The sequence below is a fragment of the Neofelis nebulosa genome, chromosome 1 (genome assembly GCF_028018385.1).
Source record: "Neofelis nebulosa isolate mNeoNeb1 chromosome 1, mNeoNeb1.pri, whole genome shotgun sequence".
NCBI classification, from domain to species: domain Eukaryota; kingdom Metazoa; phylum Chordata; class Mammalia; order Carnivora; family Felidae; genus Neofelis; species Neofelis nebulosa.
The window spans coordinates 177,371,067-177,390,984 of record NC_080782.1 but is presented as its reverse complement, the minus strand read 5'-3'; the positions used below and the strand labels follow the sequence as shown (position 1 = coordinate 177,390,984).

Sequence of the window (19,918 nt, the reverse complement as noted above, 5' to 3'; positions counted from 1 at the left end):
GTAAAGCAGAGACACTGCTTTAGGGGTTCAGCAGCTGAGATACAAATGTTTAAGATGTCTTAAAGCTTCTACACCAACGCTGGCAAGCTGTACTTGAGGGGCGGAAAAGCAGCCTCTGGACAACCTGGAGCTGACCTGGCACTATCAGGGAGGCCCGGGTGTTCTGCCGAAGGTAGAACAATCATGGGACATCAACATCAGACAAAGTCACCCTGTGACCCTCCGTGATGGATCAGGACAAAACCAAGGCAATTCTGCACCAGCGTCGGAGTGCAGACAAAAGTGAACAGAGTCCAAACCACAAAATACCTAACATGAACTTTAGCCCTTTCCTGGCCAATACGAGCGACTGCCACTGCTCTCTCAATTACTAACAATTGTTGGGAGGGGCGCCTGTGTGGCTCAGTCAGTTAAGCGTCCGACTTAAGCTCAGGTCATGATCTTGCTGTCCGTGAGTTCGAGCCCCGCGTCGGGCTCTAGGCTGATGGCTCAGAGCCTGGAGCCTGCTTCCGATTCTGTGTCTCCCTCTCTCTCTGCCCCTCCCCCGTTCATGCTCTGTCTCTCTCTGTCTCAAAAATAAAACATTAAAAAAAATTTTTTTTTAAATTGTTGGGATACTCAGTCATAGAATCCAGACAGCATCCGATGCAGGGCAAGGCCCCGCTTCCTTAAACCCTCCCCAGATCCGCTAGCACAAGCCCAGATCCCTTCATTCTCTTCCAGCACCTGAGCCACCCGGTGGTTTCCCAGTCTGTCGCTGCGACAAAGACTAAAGCCAACAGTGTTCCACAACAGGTACATTCCTTGCGGTCTTTGACTGGAGGGTACAGCCCAAGGACAGCTGGGGTGACATGGCCCTGACCTGCACCTCTTTATTTTGCCAGTCTCAAGACAGCCCCTTGGTGAGCAGGTTTTTAAAACGAATAAGGCTTGGAATTCTAACACTTAGCATCCCATCAAGTGTCTTCCTGTTTTACCTTTTGTTAATTATTTATTTAGTTAGCATTTCTTCGGTTTTTGAGAGGCAGAGAGAGACAGTGTGAGCGGGAAAAGGAAAGAGAGAGAGGGATCCGAAGCAGGCTCCAGGCCCCGAGCTGTCAGCACAGGGCCCGATGCAGGGCTCGAACTCACGGACAGTGAGATCATGACCTGAGCCGACATCGGACACTTAACGGACTGAGCCACCCAGGTGCCCGTTTTCCTTTTGTTTTAAAGTGAGACAAACATATCAAGGGAGTTCATTACACCATGAATTTTAAAGAATTATGAGGTTCCTCCATAATCAACAGAAGCTCTCCGTACTGGCTGTATTTCCTCTCAGAGATACGACGCCAGCTAATAAATTAAAGAACATCACATGCAGTTTCTGTATTAAAGGAAAGCATTTGTCGTACTACCGTGTCCAGCACCTCTCCTACACTCTCCGCCCCTCTACTGGCTGACACAAACTTTCTTTCCCGCACGGAACTCCCTAAAGTGGCGCACACTCATTGGTGGGAAGGGGCGAGGGGTGAACATGTGACCTTAGTCTGGCCAATCAGAATACCTCATTCCCCTTGCCACACTGATTGGTTCAGGGAGGGCACATTATCCAGGCCTGGCCAATCGTGGAACCGTTCTCTGTTACTATGGTAACATGGCTACTTCCTCCCCCCTGTGATAAGCTGGCAGAGTGCACATTTGTGGCTGTCAACGGCTAGCTCAACTGCCACGTAGGAAGAGGTTTATAAAGACAGACACAGGGAGCTAGCTGACGTCATTTGAGCCCCCAGATTCAGCCATACCTGAAGCCGGCGGCATTTCTCAGTTTCCCAGTTAAGTCAAAATATTCATTTTCTTATTCTAAATTAATGTGAGTAGACTCTTTCATTTGCCAACCAAAAAGAAATGACTGAATATACAATTAAGTTTGCAAACTGACCCAAACCATTCAGCACTACCAGGTTCTCTTACCTATCAGTGGCCTCCTACGTTTGGGGGTAGGTAGTGGCCATAGTGCCCTCCCCATCTCAAATGAACGTGTTCCTAGGTGGCGTGGAACCATGAAAGCAAGTGAAGACCAGCTTCTGGTCAACCTACAAGCATTGATTAGCGAGTAGACACAGAAGGCCTAAAAGAACCTATTCTTGTACTCTGAAGGAAGCCCACACTCTCTTCTGGCAAGTATCTGACATGAAAGATTCAGTCCAAAGCGGACACAATGACATGGAGACAGCAGGAGCAGCTCATTTATAGGCAGAATGCTTTGCAAAACGAGGGGGCCCAGGACCAAACGCCAAACAGGGCCGTGGACTTGTGTGCTGCTCCGAAGTTGCCAAGTGGTTGGGTTCCATGCAAGGGTCATGGTGGTCCCACCGTTCATCTTCAACACCACTCATCTGATCATTGAAAAATTATTTCCATTTTACTAATTTATTATATAAATTATGCTAAATTGTGATATGATTTATAATATCATTATGCTAACTTATGAATCCACCTCTGGACTATAAACTCCTGTCTGGGGTCATTCCAAAGCTAATCATCTCTAAAGCATGGGTTTCTAAAGAGGGGACTTTAAATGCCATATAACCACCTGTGTGGTGTAGAGTAAAATGAATTCACATATGAATACATCCCAATGTTCACACAGAGAAAACACACACACACACACACACACACACACACACACATGAAACCTTAATCTTTCTGAAAAGCAAATACATCCAACGTATTATCTAGAAAATTTTCCATCTATTCTGAGCCTTTGAACATACCACAAAAATGGGATCATTGGCAGCAGAGTGTGGCAAAGCGCTTGTCCCGTTCAAGAAGGAATGAACCAAGTTATGCAGGCTCATCATTTGAGAGTCCAGGATCCCGTTTGCTTTATCAAACCCTTCCAGGGCATTCCTGAGAGAAATCAATATGTCAGCAACGAGAGTCACGATTGATAAAGGTCTCTTTTTATTGTTTCCAACTTAAATAATAGTCTTCTAACTTGAGATGGGGCAGGGAAAGGGGAAGCTCTGTCCCAGCTCATTAACTGCAACTTAGTCCCAACCTTTAATAATGATCTTAATAAGGGGAGGGAACTCTTGATCACTGCTACTACTGCACTGCTCAGTGGGATTACACCTCTTTTATGTGTACTGTATGACCAATTTTTACCTTCATATCTGTCTCCCATGCCAGGCTATGAACTCTTAGAAGACACAGACTGTGTTTTCTTGTGATTTTTATTGCCAGGGATCAATACCATGCCCAGCACATGGCCAGTGATCAGAAATATTTTTGGAATTAATATAAAATCTTATATTCCCATTTCTCAACTAAACAGACCTCTGGCTTGAGAGTGAGAAATAAATATGGATGTAAATAATATTTTAAACAAAGACGAATAGGGCTTCAAAAAGCATGATGGATAGATTCATGGTCTGTGATCAGTTATATTCAGCCTTCGAAACATATCTCCAAATTTTTCTTACCCTTGTCTTTTTCCCCTCCCCATTTTGTAGGAAATTCAAATTGTCTTCATCCTAACTCAAGGATCCTCAGATTGAAGCGTACATGGGAATCACTGAAGAAAAACACATATTTCATGCCCCACTTTCAGAGTGTCTGGTTCAGTTGGTGTGGGCTGGGTTTCACAATCTGTCTTTCCAACCAGCTTCCAAGTGATGCCCATTATGGTGGTCTAGGCACCACACCTTGATAACCACTCCTTTAACTCAAATCTATAAAGATTACACTCCATTTCAACAGCATGTTTACTACAGTAAAAAAAAATGAATGCATACTCCTTCTCAAACCGTCTTAGGTGTCAGCCTTTACATGACCTTGGACACTACTTGAGGTCTGTGTCTAATGCCAGTGCAGACTCTGAGCTCTGCTGCACTTAGCACAGCCTCTGCGTTTACATTCAGTTTACTCCTGTCCAGCCCCAAATAACACATCGGTTGTATAATTTACACACAGTTAGAGAGACTCTGGTTTGGAAGACCATGAATCTATCCACCGTGCCTTTTTGGAGCCCCATTCATCTTTGTTTAAAATCTTATTTACATCCGTACTTATTTCTTACAATTCTTAAAGTCTTTTTAGAGGGAGAGAATTATTAGTTGGCCTTTAAATTTCAAGTATTGTAATGTCATTGCTGTGCTATAATTTGAGTTGAATTTAGTCTGCAATACTCCTCGGAGATCTTAGACCTCACTGTTACGGTCTATGGCTGATAAATTTAAAAGAAAAGAAAAAGAAAGAGCACGAGCAAATGTTTTTAAATACTATATTCAATGAAGTACCCTGGTTCTGAAGACAGTGCTTACATATGTGCCATAATTAGAAATACAAAAGATGGTTTTGAATAGCTAAGTTAGAAGATATTAAAACCACACTACCCATTAGAGTGGGTGGATGATGAGTTTCCTAACAGTGGCTCCTTGTTATCCTTGCTCATCAAGCCCTTACTTAGCTTTGTAAATGACTCGCAACACTGGATTTCCTTCCAGTTCATTACAACCGCAGGCACGAAAATCTAAAATATTGTAAACTGCCAGTCTAACAGAGCTCAGAGCACCAACCTGAAGCTGAAGGTAGAGTTCTGGAAGAAAGGGGGATTGTCAAACTTCTTGAGAGACAGACAATCTTGCACGTCTTTTAAAGTTGGCAATTTCTCACTGTTTCTTCCCACTTGATTTCTTCTTAACAGACCTTCGGAGGTTCCGTTACACAGGGTGACCCGGCGGTTATAATCATCTAGGCTAAGGGTTGTAAGGAGAGTGAAAATAGCATGTTTTAATTTGTGGCTACTATCATAACTTTGGGCCAAGCAAACCAAGCAAAAACTTAGTCATAATAAAATCTTATTATAGTTACCTTACAAGGGTCAAAAATATGTGGTAAAAGTACTATCTTCAAAAGTAATTATGGATTAAAGAGTTTCAAAAAACCAGATGCATAAAATATGCATATATGTGAAGATAAAGTACCATTCCGTTGGAAAGTAAGAAAGTTTATAAGCAAGATGGTGACTCCTAGGAGGTGCATTTGAATGATGAGTAACTGAAGAGAGAGCAGGGTGACCTGTTTTATACCCAGCTAAGCTAGTGTTGGCAGAAATGGCTGCGTAAGGCTAGGAGAACATTTTAGGCAAACTGAAGGCAAATGAAGGGCACCAGAGTAAAAACAGACAAAACTAGGTAGAGGAGAGATATTAAGAAAAAAGTTGCATGAGAAAGTGTTCCAAGATGGCAGGGATAGCTATGTGGTAAACACAGAGGCTGAGAAGGTTCCACACCCATAAAAGATTACACCCTACAAGTTTGTTGTGGCCTAGAATTCCACCAGTAGAGCATTATTTCACTGCAGGAGATAAAACATCAAAGATGTTTCTGTGTGGGTTTTAATGGGTAAGGGGATAGTCCTGGGTCTGTGAGAATAGAATCAGTGCACACGTGAGGATGAAAGCGGCCAGTACCAGAAAACAAGGCAGAAAGGCCTCCAAGGCAGCATTTCCCAAGTGTGTGCCAGTGACACAGTCTGTGAAGTAAGTGTGTCAGAGTTGGGTGAGTTTAGGCTCCCTCTAAGAGTACACTTCCATAGGAAAGTCTCGGAGATGTTCTAAAATGTAAAACCTTTGTAACTCAGCATTCCTTAAATGTGTTTGATTGGACCACCTATTAATTCCCCAAGGAGCTATGAGAAATGGGGCTTTATGGGATTATGGCATCATGTCAAAAAGCACTTCTTACATCCCTGCATGTTGTAGGGCACTCTCCACAGGGCTGCAGGAAAAGCTCAGAATGGAGGAGACAGGATCCCTCCCAGCTTGACCTGCACCCCTGCAGACAGTGCACACCCACACTGGGGGCGTTGACAAGGAAGCTCGATGCCATGGAGCAGGAGAAAGACACAGGGCGGGGGAGCTAGAGCAGTCTGGTTAAAAACAGGAGGATTTGGAGGAAACAGATGAATAAAGGAAGGCAGAAGAGCCTTGTGGGGAATTTTTCCTGAGATGTGTGCCAGGGAAAAGAAACCAATCTAAGGGATCATGGAGGACAGGGTTCCCCATGGGCGGCAGGTTGCTCATCTGCTTATGTGTTCTTCAGTATTTCAGAGATCATTCTCCCCTGCCCCATCCCTGGTCCCTCTCAGCTCACCATCGCCCGATGGTCCAGCCATACCAGACTGCTTCCAGAGACTTCTATAGCTTCATACATAATGTTCCCTCCACCTAGGACACACTCACCACCCCACCCTACATCTGCTTAAGGTCTGTGCCTCCGCATCTTAGAGGATTTCCCTGCCTCTCTTCTTGGCTTTCCACTTATACCTATCATGATACTTTTCACGCTGTATTGTAATTTGTTTACACACAATCTGCCTTTGTAAACATAAAACCATAGTCAAGTGGGAAGCTCTTTTATCCATCCTTGTATTGCCAGTACTATTTCACTGCTTGGAATATGATCAGTGCTTAAGAATGTTTGGCTGAATGCAGAAACTACTTCTAATTTTAAAACAGTTGATCTAGGGGCGGCTGGGCGGGGGGGTCTCCGTTGGTTGAGCATCTGACTCTTGATTTTGGCCTGGGTCATGATCTCACAGTTCGTGGGATTGAGCCTCGCATCTGGCTTTGCGCTGACAGTGTGGAACCTGCTTGGGGTTCTATCTCTCCCTCTGGGCCTCTCTCCTGCTCGTGCTCTCCCTCTTTCTCTCACTCTCAAAATAAATAAACATTAAAAAAAAAAGAAGAAAACACTTGATCTAGAAATTATGACCAAGCACATTCAATTCCATACCTGCATTTTTTTTTTATTAAGGGGCTTAGAATTTTTTTAAAATCCTACCTCCTTCAGGAAAATAATTTTCAGCAACATGGAAACAGAACTCAACACACATTAGAAATAGAAATATAAAGTGCCTCTCCATCTCTCAGACACAAGAAAATGTGGTCTCTGTATTTCCATTGCAGGTATATATGCCATTACCTATCACAGATAATTTCCCAGCTGGAGAATCTTGAGTTCCGGCTAATTAGAGTTGGATCATCTTGTCTTGCTGCCCCAAACAGCTGGTCTGTGCACACGTCACATTCGTTCTTTCCAGTGGCAAAGTTCCAGTAGGGCAAAGCAAAGGACTCGTTGCCAATAAGGCGCTAAAAGCAAAGGGCAAGCCTAGTTATTTAACTCATAATATCAAATACAACAAGAAAGCATGGAAAGCAAAGACTGTTATGGGTCTTGACCAAATGCAAAATTAAAAGTACCCAATGCATAGTTTTGACCAACCTGGAGATCCCTTTCCAGCCACAGCAAATGGTACCGGTGCCAGGTAACGAAGGCGGGTCCTTGGTGTGAGAAGTCTATGGCCTTGTATGGGCGCCCTGGTCCTAAAGCAATTGGGAAACATGCTAAAGATTGTGGAATAGAATTTTTCAAATGTCAAACCCTTACCCCATTGGGATGGGTCTACAGAGCCAATAAGTCCATGCTGTTTTAATTGAAAAAAATTTTTTGGTTTTGTCATTTATCCCTCTGAAACCAACAACAGCAACAACAGAACAATTTCGGAAGCAACTAACACTTTTAGGATAAATTCTCCTTCATCTCTCAGAAGTTTGATTGTCAACAGAGATCGAGAGAAATTCAGGTCACTTTCAGCTTTGAGAGCCCTGACATATTTTTAAGCAACATTTCATTAAGATGAAATAAAGGTATCCAAAGGAATAGACCACGAAGCCCTCAATGAAATACATTTTCAAAAGACATTTATCAACCTGTTCCTTATAAATGCACACATTCATAAGGGAGGGATTAATTAATAGTAAAGTAACTTCAACTGCACTTAGTCCTAATTCAGGCAATTATGAAACTGGGAAGAACTTTCCGTTCTTTTGGGTTTTGCCTCAGCCATTGATCAGTTAAAACCACTAGCTGACAAGCATGGTCGCCAAGACTAGAAGAGAGAGAAATACATCCAAACCAATTTGGCTGGCCATTGGAACTGCCAATTGTAGTGAAAAGCTGTGGGCAATTTAATGACCTCCTTACTGCCTGTTCTATGCTTCTTCCTCTTCCGTAACAGCTTTTAGTGGTTATGTAGAAACTTTAGCTAACTTTAGTTCTTTTTCAAAGTGCCTATCATAACTTCAGAAAGCTGAACAGACACAAATAGAAATTTAATTCCTAGATCCAACCAGAAATTATAGTCTTCTGTCCCTCCAGAGAGACTACTCTTTCATAAAGCAAAAATTCCTCAGAGTGATGACAGGAAAACTACACAGGTTTATAGCCAGAAGAGCCTCCTTATCTATCGATAAAGAAAGACAAATGCTTACCCGAGAGCAGATTTTAAAGGACTCACACTGAGGAAAGAATGGTTGTCACGGATGATGGCTACATCATCCTTTTTAAATGTTTCAATTCAGAACGCAGTTTAATATTCCCCAAACAAACTAATGACGCAAAATCCAGCAATAGGGAACCAGTGATAAACCCAAAGACAGGCAATTCCCATGGGAATCTGACTATGCAAAGTGAACTTGATGTCTTCATGTGCCCTGACCTTAACCAGGGACCCCAAAAGTGGGGGTGATAGGTAGAGCCAATGTTTCAGAACTGCACCGAGCAGAACTCAGAATGGATTCACACCCCCCTGGAATGTACTGATGTCTGCGGCATTCACTGACTCAATCCCAGCCTGGAGTACACCATATTATGGGCACCATGAATGATGATGATCCGAAAGTCTAAAGACTAACACATGCGAGTTTAATGAAACGCACTCTCTCCGCACACTCTAATTCTGCACAGAGAAGCGTCATGTGCTTTAGCACATGTTCAGTTAATTCCTCTAATTTGAAGAAAAAGGTCAGAGAGGGCTTCCATGGCCAGACTTAGAATGTTTTCTTCTGGAATCGAAAGGAATTTGCCTCCTCCGCTCCACCAACTCTTGCCTTTGAGGGGAAATAGTTTCACAGAGGAGAGTTTAGACTTTGAACCCAAAACACGAACTCCAGGAGAAAACATTTTTGAAAGTCAGCCAACGTACTGGTAGAAACTGCTCCATCCCAACTTCGGGCAGCATTTTGATAATCTGATGACTTTCATAAGCCTAACCCTTCCCTAAAGGTTGTTCTCTTGTTAATTCACCTGCCTGATTACTTCCCGCCCATCCACCCCCAGCCCCAAACCTATAGGAATATACCCTAAGCTAAGGGGAAAACCCACCTAATAATGTATCTCTCACAGAGTAATAATGGAGCCACACAAAGAAATCATAAATGCTGGAGTTGGCGATCTGTGGCTGGGTCCCGTTGGGCCCCAGGAGGCCGAGCCAGTGTTGTGTGGTGATCACATAGTCAGGGTGTGTGGTGTTCTTTGCGAGGTCTAAGGCGTCCAAGAACTGCTCTCTCTCCTGAAGAGTCAAGGAATGGATATTCTTCCGAACAACCAGGGGTTTCCTTTCATTGCAATCGTGGCCGGTCCAGCCAAACCTGCAGAATCCACAGTGGTACCCATAAAAATGTCCTGGTTTATATTCAAAAGAAAAAAAGAAAAAGGAGAGACAGAAGAGGAAGTCAGTTTATGTAACATGGAAGAAATTTCTGAATCTGAACACTGGGATAGTGAGGAGAAACTGAAGGTGTTTACAAGAAGGCAAGGAAAACCGATTTCCTTCCCTTATTCTCCTCTTGAAACGTTGCTATCTCCAAGTGAACCGAGTGCTAGAGAGTTTTGTAGAAATAGCCCCCGCAGGGGCGCCTGGGTGGCTCAGTCAGTTAAGCCTCTGACTCTTGGTTTCGTCTCAGGTCATGATCTCACGGTTCGTGAGTTCAAGCCCCAAGTGGGGCTCTGTGCCCTGACATCGTGGAGCCTGCTTGGGATTCTGTCTCTTCCTCTCCCCATCTCACATGCGTGCTTGTGCACCCTCTCTCTCTCTCTCTCTCAAAACAAACAAACAAAAAGAAATACTCCCAGCAAAGAAACAGAATATGAAAGGCATCACATGCTGTTACAGGTGGACTGTGTCCCTTCAAAATCCGTAAGTTGAAGTCCTCACCCCCAGTTCCTCAGTGATGACTGTATTTGGAGCGAGAGTCTCCAAAGAGGTAATTAAGTTAAAATGAGGTCATTAGGTGGCCCCTATTCCAACACGACTAGTGTCCTTGTAAGAAGAGGAAATTCAGACGGCAATAGGTACAGAGACACCATATGAAGACATAGGGAAAAGACAGCTGCGTACAAAACAGGAGAGAGACCTCAGAAGAATCTAACCCTGACAACGCCTGGGACTTTGGGCCTCCAGACGGAGGGACGGAGAGTTTCTGTTTGCCACCCAGTCCGTGGCACTCTGTTACTGCAGTCCTAACAAACTAAAACACATGTGCCACCTTCCAAGCTCTCCTTCCTCTCATGCAGGCGTCCCCCAACCCCGTGTCCCCCCCACGCCCCCACCCCCAGGCTGCACAGCCATCTCGGACATGCACGCTACTGAACCCCGCCTTACACGTGCACGCTGCTGACTCCCGCTATCCTATGGCACACACAGATGGGCCGACCCAGAGTGGTTCACTGATTTAGAGAAGGAAGGGAATATACACCAAGCTCAGGGCAGAACCCAAATAAATAAGCTGGTTGCCAGGAATTCAGGTGAAATCTAACATTAACAAAGCTGGTTTATTTCACAAAGGAGACAGAGTTAAGACAAAATCAATGGAGGCTGGCAGGTCATAAAGGTGAATTAGCTGCCATGATATCGAGAAGTGCAAATCACTGCAGGGCTCCCCGTCTGTGGCACAAATGTCTCTGCTTTATCAACCCAGGGAATGAGTACTAGTCCTATGAGCTAAAGAGTTTTCTGATCAGCATCTACAGTTGAAATTATTTCAGCTTGTTCTTGACTCTGCCCTTTTTAGCCTCGATTATTGCCTTTGGTATGACCAACACCTCATTCCCTAGGTGGTGGTAAATTAGAGGGTAAATGTTGTAATATTTCTGGAGCAAAATGTTGAAGCAAAAGGGGATCATAATGCTTATCTCCCAGGGCATTAGAGGGGTTAGATAAAGCAAAATGTGGGAGACCAACTCTGCTCCCCTGCCCCTCCTCCCCCTCCTCTTTCCCCTACTCCTCCTCTCCTCCTATTCCCCGTCCTCCCAGACCTTTTTACTTGCTTCCCGTCCTACCTGCAGCACTTTTCCCTCATCATCTCTTTAAATTCCTCTTTGCCTGATTATCTACTACTGTTTTGAGCCTCACAGCGGGTGGTCTACGAGGTCATCCTTGACTCTACACATCAAGGTCAGATGTTTCTGCACTCAGCAACCCTGGTACCACATATTTCCCTTTCATTGCATTTATCACAATTATTGACTTGCTTCAGAGACAGGCAGCTAGAAGGCAGTTATCCTGCTGTCTAAGCCTGTGGTTGGCCTTGTACAAAATGACTGTTGAATAAATAAGAAAAATATAAAGCCAAATTATCACAATGTACACTTTAAAAATCATACACTTTTGGGCACCTGGGTGGCTCAGTCAGTTGAGCGTCCAACTCTTTTTTTTTTTAATTTTTTTTTTCAACGTTTTTTATTTATTTTTGGGACAGAGAGAGACATAGCATGAACGGGGGAGGGGCAGAGAGAGAGGGAGACACAGAGTCGGAAGCAGGCTCCAGGCTCCGAGCCATCAGCCCAGAGCCTGACGCGGGGCTCGAACTCACGGACCGCGAGATCGCGACCTGGCTGAAGTCGGACGCTTAACCGACTGCGCCACCCAGGCGCCCCTGAGCGTCCAACTCTTGATTTCAGCTCGGGTCATGATCCCAGGGATGTGGGTTGAGCCCTCTGTTGGGCTCCACGCTCAGTGTGGAGCCTGGTTAAGATTCTCCCCCACTCCTCTATCTCTTTCTTTCTCTCTCTCTGCCCCTCTCCCCAGCTCATGCTCTTTTTCTCTCAATAAAATAAAATAAAATAAAATAAAACAAAATGAAACGAAATAAAAATTGTACACTTTTATTTGTAGTCATATCTCAATAAAGTTGAATTTCTTTTGAAAAATAATTAAAAACAAAAGCGTATAAAGCATGTAGTAAATAATCCAATACAAGTAAAATTTCTTCTTCCTCTTTCTCCCTATCCTTCTGCATTAAAAGGAAAAGCAGGCCCGGTAAATCATTTGGATGAACTATAAATACCAAAACAGAGGTAAGTAAAAAATATTATGACCATAGTAGAGACAGGATTATTTGAATTTTTAAAGAAAGAGAAAAATTTACAATAGCATGAAACAAAATGATTAGCACTTGTGCTGCATAAAAAAAAAAAATGCACAGGCCTCCTTTTCTATTAACCCAATGGATTTTTTTTTAATGTTTACTTATTTTTGAGAGACAGAGAGTGCAAGTGGGGGAAGGGCAGAGAGAGACGGAGACAGGATCCAAAGCAGGCTCTGTGACCTGAGCCGAAGTCTGACAGTTAACCACTGAGCCACCCAGGTGCCCCTACACAATGCATTTTTTGATGGTTAAAGAAAATGTTGTTAAAAATATTATAAGTAGGAAGAATTTCTTAAGGTAATTTATTTGGGTTCTATGCTCCTTGTAACATACAAAATATCCTGTCTATACTCGCATAGTTCAGTTATCTGTATGTTTTAACACTGTATGAGAACATAAATAAAAAATACTAAAAAGAAAAAAATCCTACTAGTCCCAAGACCAAAACATGTTTTTGAATGGTTTCAATTAAATTTACAAGTTAAATTTACATTGTCAAGTGAAGTTAAAGTTTACACGGATTACTAGCGTGAAGCTTTTAAATACAAATTACTTATAAATATTTATTGAGCCACTAGTATAGTCCCAGATGCTAAACAACATATTCCAGGGTTATTTTCCCCTAGGGTACCTACTAAAATTGTAGATCTGTTTCAAAACACCTTTGATTAAAATGTATCACTTTCTCTGGCAACACTCACAGGATTAGAGTATCTTTTGAGGAGTGAATGAAAAAACTGCGTCCAAAAAATACTAAATACCCAACTTTCCAGCTGTTTCCCTACAGGCAGATGATTGGAGATGAATATATAGTCACAGCTTTACAATAGGAGAGTGAGTCCCTCCTTCAAAATGCTAAGGAGTAACACACCTAAATTTTCTAATAATTCAAGGCATTTCTACATTTCAATGCGTAAAACTTGTCTTTGAGTTTTATTGAAATTGAGTAATTCATAACTTATGCCATGAGTTGTAATATTCCTGCACTTCCCTTACCACAATTATTTTTGGTTGCTAGAAACAAAATTATCAATAGCTAATTATCTCCCCCATTTTTCATTCAACAGATAATTTATTAACACCTACTCCCTAAAGGGCAGGCAGAACTCAGCATGCTTCTCTCTGTGCTCCCAACTTGGTATGTTCAGAGAAGTTGCCATGCTTTGTAACTTCGGACTCAGCTTCTCCAGACCTGTCATATTGGGATAAGAGCTCTACTTCATAGAGTTCTTATGGGAAACAAGCGTGTTAATATATCGAGCACTTAGAACAGTGCCTGCTACAGAGTAAGTTCTATATTAAGTGTCATTATTAGTAGATGCCACTTAACAAGCAGTATTGGAACTATTTGTCTTCATGTCTGTCTTCCCCATCCGCTACACTATGGACACCTTCAAAGTCATGTTGGGTTTTTTTCCCTCTCTGGACCTGAAGGGTCTAGCATAACTGGTGCTAAATAAACATCAGTTGGGTGGGTAATGAATGAATCAATGAGTAATTGCATAAAAAGCATTAGGCACTAGGAGATACAAATGCAAATAAGGTACAATGCCACCATTCAGGAGATGAAGGGCATTGGGGGGATGGGCTAAATGGGTGGGGGGTATTAAGGAGGGCACTTGGGATGAGCACTGGGTATCGTACGTAAGTGATGAATCACTGGTCGGACTCCTGAAACCAATGCTACGCTGTATGTTAACTAATTTGAATTTAAACAAAAACTTGGAATAAGTAAATAATAAAACAGAGGGGGGGATAAAAGAGGAAGGACGTGTGCGCAGTGAAACACCAACCCAAGTCTAGCTATGGGAAAAGTGAAAACGGAGGAACAACCCAAACACCACAGAACACAAAAGACAAAATGATGAATTCTGACTCAGGAGACCAGAGCTGTTTCACAATTATGTTGAGCAAAGACGTTTCTTATTACAAAGCCATACTTGCCTCTGAAAAGCAACATAGAGGTCCTAATTTTCCCAATAAGAAAGAATTGGGGTGGGGGAGAAGGGGGGAGATGGGTGAAGGGGATTAAGAAGTACAGACTTCAAGTTACAAAATAAGTAAGTCATGGGGATGTCATGTACAGCATGAGGAATATAGTCAACATTATTGTATTAACTTTAATTTTGTAGTCTATGCAACTGTAGGATCACTATGTTGTACACCTAAAGCTAATATATTATATATCAACTGTACCCCAATAAGTAAAAAAAGAAAGCATCTGTCTGCATCTGAGCTCACCTATAACCCAGAAATGTATTGAGTAAAAAAATTCCTTTTCCAGCATATCTCCCAAAGCTCTGCAGTCAGACCCCTTTGATGTTTTGAGCTTCTAAACCTGGTCTAAAGAATCCGTTAAAATGCTGACGACAACTGAAAAATGAAACAACAGGAGAGCCCAGCACACAAAATATTTATGTTTCTAATTTAGATTCCCTGGTGGTTTCTTACATCAATTTAACCTGAGTTCATTTTTTCCCCTAATCTACCAATAGCAGCAGCAAAAAATATAAGAAGATGGGCCTTTTAGAAAAGATTGCATTATCTTACTGGAAAATGGAGAGGGGGAAAAAAATGAAAGGGTCCCTTGATACCAATCTATCTACCGTTGAATACGTCCTTGGGCAAAAATTAAATTTAAAAAGACAAAGTCCTAGACCAACTTAGGACTGGGATAAAAATGGAGAGTTAGAAAAACCAAGCCATGCACGTTCCTACATGAACTGTATCAGCTCAACCTCAGAAAGCCATTAGACTAAATAAGCTTAAAGACCACCGATTAGTGAATTTACAAGGAGCTCTAAATAGCCTATTCCTTTTAATTAGAGATTCTATTATTTTAATAACAATACTTTATGCTCACACACAGCCTTTCATCTACAGAGCTCAAAAAGGTTTTACAAGTGTGGTTTCATCATTATCCCCACTTTAGAGATTGGAAAATGGAGGTACTTAGTCTCGTGTACAAACAAGAAGCTCTGAGACAACAGTTCAAAACCTATTCGCTGCGCATGTTTTCCAAAAGTCCAAACACACGGCTGCAATTGGTATGTTCTAAGACTCGTAAGGTGAAAAGCTAGTGCCATCTTCTCCTGAAATTCAGCTCTTCCTCACCACTCAAGTTGGCAATTTTTTGGTTTCCATGTATCCCTATGGAGAATAGAGAAGTTCTCTCCAGAGAACTCGAACACATAATTTAGGGTTTTTTTTCCCCCTTCAGAGTTTGTTTTTATTTCTCTTTCCTAGGTTAATATCATTTACCAACTACGAGGTCGTGAAGACTATGGGGTATTTTTTAGTTTTTAATTATATTTTAGGGGGGTAAGAATATTTAACATGAAATCTACGCCCTTGACCGCATTTTTAAGTGTCCAGTACATTATTGTTGACCCTTTGGTAAATGTGGTAGGGTAGCTTGTTCATCTTGCGTAACCGAAACTTTGTGTCCGTTGACTGGTAACTCTCTGTTTCTCACTCCCCGGGCCCCTGGTAACTAGCATTCCACTCTTTGATTCTGTGAATTTGAGTATTTTAGATACCTCACAGAAGTCGAATAGTAGCCCATTTGTACTTCTGTGACTGCTTCATTTCCTTAGTATAATGCCCCCTAGGTTCATCAATGCTATCACGTATTGTGTGATTTCCTTCTTTTTTAAGATGGAATAGTATTCAGTTGGACGTATGTACCACTTGGCTAAAATGCAGAGAAATTGGAATCCTTGAACACTATTGGTGGGAATGCAAAATGGTGCAGCCACTGTGGAAAAAGCGATATGGAGCTTCCTAAAAAATTAAAAACAGAACTACTGTACGATCCAGTAATTCCACTTCTGGGTATTTATCCAAAAGAATGAAAATCAGGATCTTGTAGAGATACTAGCATCCCCATGTCTATTACACCACTGCTTTCAAGAGCCAAGATGTGGAAAAAATCTAAATGTCCATTGACAGGTAAATGATGCATCTAATTTTCCATCGCATTAACAAAGTTCAGGGTCATCAATAGTCCGCTTTCCATAGCTAAACTACGTCTCTTTTTTGAATGACCTTTGAGTGACCTAGAAGAATCCCAGGATCCCTATTTACAAAAAGCTATGGGGATACCAGAGAGGAGGGCTTTTGGGTGTTCAAGGTCAGGTTTAGATTCTGAAGACTGCCTCCCAAACCACAAAAACTTCCCTTGGAAGACAAGCAACTCACTCTGGGGGGAGAATAAGCTGAATGAAGGTCATGTGGCTAGCTTTGGGACTCATGACACATCACAAAATGGTGATTACTGTTTATACGAAATTGGTTTCCAGCTCAGCCACTAGGACTTGGCCTGGCCAACATAAGTGGAGCCATCCAACGTTCATATGGAAAGAGCTATGGTCCTCAATGAGTCTACACAGATCAAATCATGGAGGAGGAAACAAAGACCATACACACTGAGAAAACTGCTTCCTTGAACTGGTCTACAGACATGTGATGTCCTTATTGTCTGGACTTATAGGCCAAACCCTGTTTCTGACCTACTGCCTCTCAGGCATATGTTCATCCTCCTCAGAGCAGGAGATCTCTTTTTATGTTAGGAAGCAGGTCACTGTTACCCGTATTTCCTGTCACTTCCGGAGAACTAGTTATAGGCATTTCTTCTGGAAAGGGAAATTAAAATTACCCCTTCTATTCTGCCATTCTCTGTCCTTTCCATCCCCCTAAAAACACAAAAAACAATACACAAAACAAAACAAAACACTTGCTAGCCAGGTCAAAAATATAAAGTAGATGATAAGAAGAAGTAAGAGTTATATGTGATTGCCTAATATCTTCTGCTCCCAGATTCTATAAATGGGAATGCCCAACCATTGTAAGCCGTGCCACTCTATCATTGGTTGGCCTAGAAATAAGTATTCTAGAAGAATTTTTGAGTCATAGACAAAGAAGTTAGTATGTAGTGTGGTTTCAATCACACAGGTAATATGAAACCTACTGCTTCTCAGACAAAGGCCATGAGAATCCGTGAAATAATGTCTATAGAAGCAAATGCTCAATTAGCTTAGAAAAAAAGTGGATAGTATATGTTCAATATGCTATTTAAAACTTTTGTCACAATGAATACCAGAGGCAAACCTAACAGTTGCTTTGAATCACAGAATTAGCAAGATGGCTACAAAATGATGTATACAGCCAGAATTTTTTACAAGTTAGAAAAACTAACATCATTCCTACATTGACATCACAGTCCTTTGTACATTTCCTGAGTTTATGTTTTTATGCTCCTGCATAGCTCAATTATCTATTTCCTATGTGCCAGCATCATATGAGAACATGAGTGAAAAATAATAATAAAAAGGAAAGCTTCCTATGCAGCTGGATGCTGTAGAACAGTGGCCAAGGGCTTTGCTAAAGTTACCACTTGTGTTTTCTGTGTTTCAAATGCCCTGCCAGCCTTTGAGTGTTTATCACCGCTGTGCATGGCTGCTGAACACAGAGAGGCACTACTGAAAAGGATTTGGGAAGGCTCAGAAGAGCCGGAGGAATAAGAAATGCCCAGAGATTTCAAAGAATTGAGTCAAAAGAGAGACCAAGGTCTGAAAGAGGGACACGGGGCAAATCTTGAAATGCCCACATCCAACCCAGACAACAGCAGAAAAAGCCGTTGTTATTTTATGACTCTCCTTCCCCAGCTCACTGAAGCTCGGTCCCACCACATCCCTCCAACTTTGCCCAAGTGACAACCCAAGCATAACCTTAGCTAGCAAGATGTACTCTGCTTGAGCCCCGTTCAAAACATGAGAAACACTGAGACCAGGACTGCGGAACACCTGCCTTTGACTCCTGTCTTCTAGATGCCAAGGTTACCCACCCCCTCTTCTACAAGCGCAAACCCATTTCAGAAGGAGAGGCCACCAAACCAATCTTGAAAGGACTTGCTCTGAGGTTCAAAGCTGACTCTGGAGCTCGTTAGCTTCCCCTTCCAACAGACAAGCCAATGGCATGTTGGCATGAGTTCACATAACCAGGCTTGGCCCATGGAATATTCATTTGGTTTCTATAACTAGATGTCCTAGAGGGTGTGAAAAATATAACCAAGACATCAGTCTTACCCAGTTCGTTGCCTATGAAAAACAAACTTGGCTGGCCATTTAAAGCCTGGTCTAACACTTCCAAGAGCCTCTTCTCTTTCTGAGAAGGGGCTCCCTTCCCACCTGGGGTCCCCTGACCCGGCTCAGAGCATGCCCGCGTCTTGTCCACCTGCCTCACCTCTGCATCTGCAGGTCCGGTGGAAGAACTTCCTTGGCCACCATTCTCGGTCATCCTGGTTCCGTAGGATGTAAGGACCACTCCAGGGCCTGGTGTCAGCTTGCACCTCCACGCACTGGCCCCGGCCCTCCAGATAGCCACAGATGTTGTCCGGGTCCTCACCCAGTGGCGGGCAGCACTCCTTGCTCACCAGGTTGTTCACGGTCATGCAGACCCTGGGGAACTGTGCCCAGGCTCCAGGCAGGATTCCACAGCCCAGGCAACTGAGCAAAAGCCCCCACCCAAGGGGGCTCATGGCTTTATCAGCAGAAGAACCCGCTCTTGCTTTCCACTCCCTGATTCTACTCTGCCTTTCTCCTTGTCTTCCACTCTTAAGCTCTTGAGCATTCATTCCGTTGATTTTTGGTTTTGAGGGTGAGGGAGTTGATATTGTTTTGCTTGGCGTTCTAGTGCTCTCCTCCTTAAAAAATACCTACAAAAATCGCAGAGCCCACGTGTGTACACGTGTGTACGTGCACACGCACAGACTATTTTATATGATCCAAACGGCTAAAACAAATTTAAAGCCATTAGGAGCACCTCTAACAGCCAGATTTAATGAGGGTAGCGCTTCTCACCATCTTTCCCCCGTTAAATCAGGCTTTGTCTAATTGAGTTAATTTACGGGGTACTGCAGTCATCCTACTTATTATACTGGTATTTCTAAACCCCCTCCTTTCCTCTTTAGCCCATAACTTTAATTGCCTTGAACTCAGTTCAAAAGCCAAACACCGTGCTGCCTTTATTCTATCTGGCTTGCCAAACCACGGGGCCTTGTGAGGTTTGTTGTAAGGGCTGGGAGAAGCCATCATTAGGGGGATTAGTATTAGAGAAACCCTCATTGTTAGCACATGACCCAAAGTGCATAATGAAGTCCATACAGTTGCTGGCTTTGTCTCAAAAGGGCAAAACCATCTTCATTATCTGGGCTCATGTGCCCCGGCCAAACTTGTGACCTCAGACTTCCCGGGGAGTCAGTAGATGCAGCGAGTTCCTCGTTGTTGTTAAAAGGCCTTTACAGACAAGCGCGCATAGCTAACTACAATTCACTCCTGACTACTCGCTGACGTGCTGGAAAGACCACTACAGGAGGTCACACAACTTCAGAAATAAAGAAACATTTATTTAGGGCTGACGTACAAGGAATTGCTTTGTTCCACAATTAAGGGCCCTCTCCCCTCCAAATAAGAATGTACTATTCTCCTATTCAGCACATCGAGGCAGCAGATTTTGAAAAATTACACAAAGTAGCATGCCACCAGAAATTCAAAATTATAATGATCTGATTGTAAGGAAGGCAGTGGAACAATTTGGAGCCAGGGGTGGCAAGGGGCAGCTTTTGATTTATCTTAAAGTTAAGCATTGTCAAACTTCAACCTA

General features: G+C 42.8%; 1 protein-coding gene and 1 long non-coding RNA gene across 3 annotated transcripts in view; one reads left to right on the top strand and one right to left on the bottom strand.

Moving 5' to 3' along the window:
- DCT (dopachrome tautomerase) overlaps window positions 1–19,314 on the bottom strand; it is a 36,973-nt gene extending 17,659 nt beyond the window's left edge. The window contains exons 1-6 of the mRNA XM_058681963.1: window positions 18,500–19,314; window positions 9,213–9,512; window positions 7,272–7,372; window positions 6,972–7,138; window positions 4,563–4,742; window positions 2,757–2,892 (exon numbers count right to left, since the gene is read on the bottom strand). Coding sequence (XP_058537946.1) covers window positions 2,757–2,892; window positions 4,563–4,742; window positions 6,972–7,138; window positions 7,272–7,372; window positions 9,213–9,512; window positions 18,500–18,890 — 1,275 coding nt within the window. The 5' untranslated portion in view covers window positions 18,891–19,314. The remainder of the gene's footprint in view (window positions 1–2,756; window positions 2,893–4,562; window positions 4,743–6,971; window positions 7,139–7,271; window positions 7,373–9,212; window positions 9,513–18,499) is intronic.
- Window positions 1,661–19,918, top strand: part of LOC131483625 (uncharacterized) — a 38,513-nt gene continuing 20,255 nt past the window's right edge. Inside the window, exons 1-3 of one of the 2 annotated variants that reach the window (XR_009247819.1) lie at window positions 1,661–1,814; window positions 12,134–12,185; window positions 13,324–13,394. This is a non-coding gene — a long non-coding RNA (uncharacterized LOC131483625). The remainder of the gene's footprint in view (window positions 1,815–12,133; window positions 12,186–13,323; window positions 13,395–19,918) is intronic. The other variant, XR_009247816.1, reaches the window with a different exon arrangement.